Source organism: Scyliorhinus canicula, chromosome 6 (assembly GCF_902713615.1).
Source record: "Scyliorhinus canicula chromosome 6, sScyCan1.1, whole genome shotgun sequence".
NCBI classification, from domain to species: Eukaryota; Metazoa; Chordata; class Chondrichthyes; order Carcharhiniformes; family Scyliorhinidae; genus Scyliorhinus; species Scyliorhinus canicula.
Window position 1 is genome coordinate 57,916,214 of NC_052151.1, and position 7,379 is coordinate 57,923,592.

The 7,379-nt window shown below is 39.5% G+C and overlaps 1 protein-coding gene across 1 annotated transcript in view; it reads right to left on the reverse strand.

The window, feature by feature from the left end:
* The window catches only part of ibtk (inhibitor of Bruton agammaglobulinemia tyrosine kinase), a gene marked incomplete at its 5' end in the record, with an annotated part of 101,482 nt that extends 94,103 nt beyond the window's left edge, over positions 1-7,379 (reverse strand). The window contains 12 exon segments of the mRNA XM_038801016.1: positions 831-860; positions 862-911; positions 914-941; positions 2,306-2,321; positions 3,583-3,667; positions 3,670-3,690; positions 4,509-4,521; positions 4,523-4,569; positions 4,572-4,605; positions 7,075-7,215; positions 7,217-7,240; positions 7,242-7,379. Of these exon segments, the coding sequence (XP_038656944.1) occupies positions 831-860; positions 862-911; positions 914-941; positions 2,306-2,321; positions 3,583-3,667; positions 3,670-3,690; positions 4,509-4,521; positions 4,523-4,569; positions 4,572-4,605; positions 7,075-7,215; positions 7,217-7,240; positions 7,242-7,379 (627 nt within the window).

Here is a 7,379-nt window from a genome sequence, read left to right on the forward strand (position 1 = left end):
GATAAGGAATAAAACTGGGCAGATCATCCGGATGAACCTAGGTTCCAGAAACAACAACAGCAAAAACAGCCCTGTCAAAGCTGTACTCCTCAGATACTAAAGCAGTCCATGTCCAAATGCCAGCAAAACCTGGACAATATCCAGACTCTAGCTGACACGTAGCAAGTAACACATGGCACACAATGGCCATCTCCAACAACAGAGAATCTAATATTTTCTCCTTGACATCCACACCGCATTAACTTCATTGAATCCCCCACCATCACATCCTGGGGTTACCATTAATCAGAAACTGAACTGGAGCAGGAGAATGAGGTGCTGGGGGAGGAAGGGTAGAGGGGAACCCCCATTTGGAGGAGGACGAGGGGCCCTTATACATTTATGATCAAAGGGACATATGCCAACAAACTTTTTTAAAAAACTGTTGTAAAAGTCTTAATAGCACTTAAAAGTTGTAAGTTTGAAAATATTAAAAATCATTGAAAAATGAAGTACCTGACACTAAGCTGAAGTCTGGCCTCAAGGGGCACGTCTTCAGTTCATGGTGTCAAATGAGGCATGGCTTCACCAGCAATGCAGTATACTGGAAGCCCTTGCTGCTCGTTCGACACAAGGCCCTGCTGCTGGAAGAGGTAGTTTTTCACTGCAGCATACAGATAAAGCATGTATGGGTATTTTTGGCAGCAAGCGGCTCAGCTTTTGCCGTTTGAGGGGAAAAGCTGTATCAGCTTTTTTAAAACTGTATCATGAACTTTCAATGTATCTGCATTCTCTTCCCCTAAAAAGGGGAAAAAATTACGATAAAAAAACAACGATATAATTCTACCTACAAGGTATGTTTGTTCGTCTCCATGACCAAGGACGCCCTCCTTGGCCATGTCCACAGGTGTACACTTGACCTTTTTGGGAAGGAACACGGAATGGAATTTGCAAAGCACAACCTGGACCGAAAAAACAAAGCATGTTATTTGAATAGTTACTTCTTTTTTATCCCAATCTTACACATCTGAATGGTATCTGCCTTAAAGTTGTAAAGCAGTCTTCAAAACATATATTAAAAAGCAACTTCTGATTCAAACCATAGAAACAGAGTTTCAAATTTAGCTTAATCATTACTTTTAGAAGTATGATCAATAGAATAGGACTTTGTGTTTTTCAACAGATCAACAGCACATTAATTTATTTCTATTGCAACCTATCCAATCTGTAGAGCAATTTAAATTCACACGGAGATTGTGAGCCATCCACTGAAGAATAGCCGATTGTTAAATCACGATTAAAGGAGGGACATTTTCCTTAGACAAGTGGTAGTCGTGTCACACAAGTGCTTGGTAATGACCATCTCCAACAAGAGAGAATCTAACCATCTCCCTTTGACATCAACAACATTATCACTGAAAAATGCACCAACATCATCCTGAATGCACCAATATCATCCTGGAGATCACCATTGAACAAATGTTGTGCTACTATGAAAGGGTCAGAGCTTGGGGATTCTGCTCTGCTCGTACCACACTTCAAGGACAATCAGGGAGCACAACAAATGCTAGCATTGCCAGTGATGCCTACATCCAAAGAATTAAGAAAAAGCTCAACAGCATACTGCCCGTTTGATTAGCATTAGCACCTTAAGCATTCACTCCCGCCACCACAGATGCACAATATGCAAGATACACTGCCAAACACACTAAGGTTTATTCAATAGCACTTCTGAACCCATGACCCCTACCATCCAAAAGAACAAGGACATCACATGCATGGGAATATCATCACCTGTGATTCCCTCAAAGTCACAAACAATGCTCACTTGGAAACATGAGGCCATTCCTTCACTGTCACTGGATCCAAATTTTGGAATTGCCTCCCTAATAGCATTGTGCAAGTACCTACAGCACATGGACGACCGAGGTTCAAGAAGATAGTTCACCCACCACCTTCTCAAGGCCAATTAGTGAAGTGTAATAAATGCTGGCCATGGCAGCAACTTCTCACGTTCCATGAATCAACTAAAAGGTTATAATGCTGAAGTAAACCTACTGACAACGGCTTCTCTTGTTCAAGATGTATTACAACAATAAAAATTTATATCATCAATAAAGCAGCACAAACCACCCACCATAATGTTCCAGTTTGAATGGTAAACAGGCACCAAATGTCCAAAACTTGGTACCATTCTTTCCTTTTCCATCATAGAGCATTATTGCAGATTACACACATTCCTCAACTAGTAAGTTCCATACCACCTTCAATTAGGATTTAAACTTGTCTGATTTCAATTTCCTTTCCACCACTGCTACTAACCAACATTAATAATAAAAATACTGCCACTTATAAATCACTTCAAACAGGTAATCACAATGTGCTACAAAAAAAGTTATGAATGCTTTTTTTTCTATGAAATGTAGAAATTTAGAGATTTTAATCTTTGTGGTTGGGGACATTCTGTATGATGGGTTTGGAGGTTAACTGAAATACTCAACAACACTGGATTGCACACCTTTTCAATATTTAAAATCTCGTTCCTACAACACAGCATCATGTATATGCTTCAGATGGAGTGTAAACATTAATCATGCTGAAATAAACAATTGCATTCATGCAGTATCCCAATCTCAGGATGTCTCAAATGCTGTCAGAGCCACTTAATTTACTTTTGAAATTATTGCTGCTTTGTGGACAAGTGGTAGCAACCAATTTTCACATAATATTCTGCAAACAGCAAAATGAGATCAATTACCAAATTGTTAGCAAGCCCAGTAGGAGGCCTTCAAATAGTGCTATTTAGTCTTTAACATCTGTCCCAAAAGCAACAGGCTGGGCTTGGCTTCACATCTTATCCAAAATATAACACATTTCAAAACATTGCACTCCCTCAGTCTGATTATTTGCTCATGTCCTGGAGTAGGTCATGACACACAAATGTCTGACTTAAGAGGCAAATGTACTGCCAACTGAACCAAGCAGTCACAGGTTGGATTGGATTTGTTTATTGTCATGTGTACCGAGATAGTGAAAAGTATTTTTCTGCAAGCAGCTCAACAGATCATTAAGGTACCATGAAAAGAAAAGGAAATAAAAGAAATACATAAAGAAAATACATAATAGGGCAACACAAGGTACACAATGTAACTACGTAAGCATGGCAATCGGATGAAGCATACAGGGTGTAGTGTCAATGAGGTCAGTCCATTAGAGGGTCATTTAGGAGTCTGGAAACAGCGGGAAGAAGCTGTTTTTGAGTCTGTGTGCGTGTTCTCAGATTCTGTATCTCCTGCCCGATGGAAGAAGTTGGAAGAGTGAGTAAGCCGGGTGGGAGGAAGTCTTTGATTATGCTGCCCGCTTTTCCCAGGCCGCGGGAGGTATAGATGATGGAGGTCAATGGAATGGGAGGCACGTTTGTGTTATGGACCTGGGCTTGTGTTCGCGATTAGTTGTGTTCACGATTAGTAGGTGATTAGTTTGTACACTCCACCCAAGTTAATTGGCAAAAAACTAATATCTGCAGGCCTGTGTTCAGCTAAGAGCAAATTTTAAAACATGAATTCTCATCATAAGAAAGATTTGTACCTCCTTGATGTAGACCCGGACCTGGAGAAGAAGTCTACAAGCTCAGGATGAATGCTTGCTTTGTGGCTTCCATGACCAAGAGTAAAATTAGTGTTGTTACCCAGGTATAGACTTCAGTAGGATCTAGAAAATAAATCTGAATATACATGTCAAAATTCAAAAGCCATTAAACCGCTTAAGTACAATGTTGATCAGCCAGATAGCTAAATTAGTTGTTTGTTTAATAAATACAACCTTCAACAGACGTTAATAGAAAGAATTAAAAATATTCGGACAAATTTCAAATCAGTTTCTGTAACGTTGGAATCCTAAATGAACAGAATAAGAAATAACACATGTTTTCTAATTAAATATATTTTATGGTGCTTTTAGAATGCTTTGCCAATCCTCCTGCATTGCTACTTGTCACAACCAACAAAGAGGGGAAGCAGATGGGCCTGCTTACAGTATCTGATAATGCCAACAGCAGGTCTCTCTATCCTCTATTTCCTCCCTCCAATAAACTATCTTTTCTCATCAGAATCTCCCCAATCTTTATTGGACTTCAATGAAACTAGTCACATAGCAAACCAGGACTTTTTAAGACTATTAATCACTGGATCAACAGATTGTCAATTTGCAGCTTTACACTCGTCTTTCGTTGGTTGCATAAATAATGCAACAAGCTCACTTTTAAAATGTCACTAATTGCTCCTCTAACTCCACTTTGCAGTGGCAGCGAAATTGTATTGTATACACTGAAGATTTCTAACGATTCAAAATACCCAGGTACCCATACCTAAAAGAACTGTTAGAACTCAGTCACTGATTCATAAATGATTCTGTAGAGTTTTGTAAGGATTTTACAATGAACAGTAAACAGATATTTCAAATGTTCCGTAGTTTTTTTGTAAACTTTAATTACAACACACATATTGAGAGCAATGAAGAGAGGACAATACCAGTTTTTCTATAAAATCACATGTGATGGTCTATCTTTCATGGCCAAGTCAAGTGTTGATAACCTTCTTTATCCTGCATGTAAAGACTACTCCCATGCTGCGAAAAAATGGACAAACAAAAATCAGAAAGTATAAACTGCGACATGTTTAAAAAGACAGGATGTAACAAGATATTTTCAATCTACAAAGAAACGAACAGAAATCTGAAATGAAAGTCCATGAAAGTCTAGAATCACATTACTTTAAATAGCACATATGACTTTAAAACATTAATTATAGCAACTGGGCCTTTCTGGTCAGAGGTTAGCTTCAATTGGGGGTTATAATCTCAATACCCTGTTCTTTCCACATATCTTCTTATATTTTTCCTTTTATAAATACCAATCTAATCCTTTGAGTGATCTCCGGGAGGAAGTCTTTGTCTCAATTTGTGATTTAACAATTCTGTTTCAATAATTTGTATCTGCAACATTTTAACTAATCTCCTGTTTGATATTCCAATAACAATTCCAAGTTTATGTCCCCCATACCTGATTCAGTGGAAACAATATATCTTTATTGATGCAAAACCTCATTCTTTTGAAAAACTAATAAATCCCATACAACCCCAATATAAGCTTTCTTCATATCTAAAATCATGTCAGATTTGACAGAGTCATCCAGACTCAAAATATTAGCTCCCTTCTCTCTCGACAGACACGGTCAGACCTGCTGCGATTGTCCAGCTTTTTCTGTTTTGTTCCATGACCTAAAGCCTATCTTTGTGTCTTTTTTGGCAGTTGATGAGCTGTGTGAAGATCTCCTTTGCTCCCAAATAATATAACTATTTTCAATATATATTCCTTCACTATTATTTTTATACCTCCTACTTGCATGCCCATCACCTACTCTGCTAATCCATCCATCTTTCCTGAATTCATGTGTGCTGCTCACCATATTACTAATTTTGGTGGTGTCAGTAAATTTCTGTAGGCATAGGTACAGGAGCAATGCTATGATAATAATCTTATTGTCACAAGTAGGCTTACATTAACACGCATGAAGTTACTGCGAAAATCCCCATGTCGCACATTCCAGCACCTGTTCAGGTACACAAGAGGGGAATTCAGAATGTCCATTCACCCAACAGCGCGGTCTTTCAGGACTTGTGGGAGGAAACCGGAGCCACCAGGAGGAAACCCACCCAGACACGGGGGGGGGGGGGGGGGGGGGGGGGGGGGTGCAGACTCCGCACAGACAGTGACCCCATGCCGGGAATCAAACCTGGGTCCTGGAGCTGTGAAGCAACAGTGCTACCCACTGTCCTACCCGTGCTGCCCATCATATATAAATTAAAAGGTGCTTGCACAAATTATTACTTACATCCCTCAAATTAAGAATTATCCATTTACCTAGCCAATGTTATCAACTTCCCATGGGATCTGACCGATCCGGAACTCCTGCTGCTCCAAAAATCAAGTTTCTTTGTGTTAGATGACGAAGGATTGTCAATCACTGTTAATGATGCCAGTTTATGATTTGCATCCAATTTAATACAAGCTGTCGGTCTCGCATGACTGCACATACTGCCCTCAAATACATCGTCCAAAAACAGAGTGCCGTTTCTACATGTACGATGATGACACCCAGGTCTATCTCACCGCCACCTGCGGTGGCCCCTCAACTTGTTTCTAACTTGCCACATTGCTTCCAACATTCAGTACTGGATGATAGGGTTGCCAACTGTGATTAAATGGACAGTTTCATCACATGCCCTGCCTCCGCACCCTACTCATTAGTCAGCCTAACACATCCAACCTTGTGATGCACTGCCTTCCTACGCCAAATAGAAAGCAAAAAGACTCATTACCCAACTGGATGATGCTTGACTGACAGCCAAACAGCATTTTTTTCACATTTTCAATATTTTGTACCTGTAAAGAGTAACGCTCAAAGAAAAATGACAAAAGTAACAATATTTTTTGATGTTCTGGTGATTTTTCTCCAGGTTTGCACACAGCAGTGTCCTGACGATTGATCCTAATTTCCAGAGACACCGGGCCAATCCTGTAGGGCTGGCAACCATACTAAATAGCAGCAATTTCTTCAAATTAACATTTAATCGTTCCACTATTGACATCTGTGGCTTAACTGTTCAAATCCCAAGTCATGTAATCACTCCCTGAACGTCGTGACCTCTTTCCTTCTTTAAGATACATCTTAAAATCTGCCTCTTCCTCACAAAGCTTTGGCCATTAATATCTCATGAGACTCGGTGTCAAATTTAGTTTGATAATGTTCCTGTAAAACTTCTTCAGATGTTTTACTCTGCTAAAGAGGAAGTTGCTGTAAATTTCAATTTTTACAAAGAAATATTTTCCCACCAATGGCATTGGAAGTCAGATCGACATAAGGGCTGATCTTCCTCTGGCTTATTTTTTTTCACCAATCAACATATTACAGGCAGCGGTAAGGAACTTCCCTGCCTAGAGAAATCCAGAACCAACCAGTATAATGAGATAGCTATGCAATTTTTGCAAGAAAATTAACTGGACTTTCAATACATGCACAAAACAGAAAAGAGAACCATACCTTGAGAAAGAAACATTGCACAATCAATGTGTCCATAGAACATACTTCTGTGCAGAGCTGTCCATCCAGATTCTTTATCCTTCACAGAATGATCAGCCCCTTTTTTTTCAAGAAGCCAATCCAAAACAGATTTTTTTACCACAAGATGCAGCCATGTGTAGGAACTGTTCTGCCAAAACTATCCCTCAGGGAAGTTGCAGTGTAGCAATAAGATGAAAGGAAGGCTTTACTCTGACCTTCAGTTCCTTTAGTCATCACTGAAATCACGTCAAGGGCATGCTGCATAGAGCGCACTTTGGA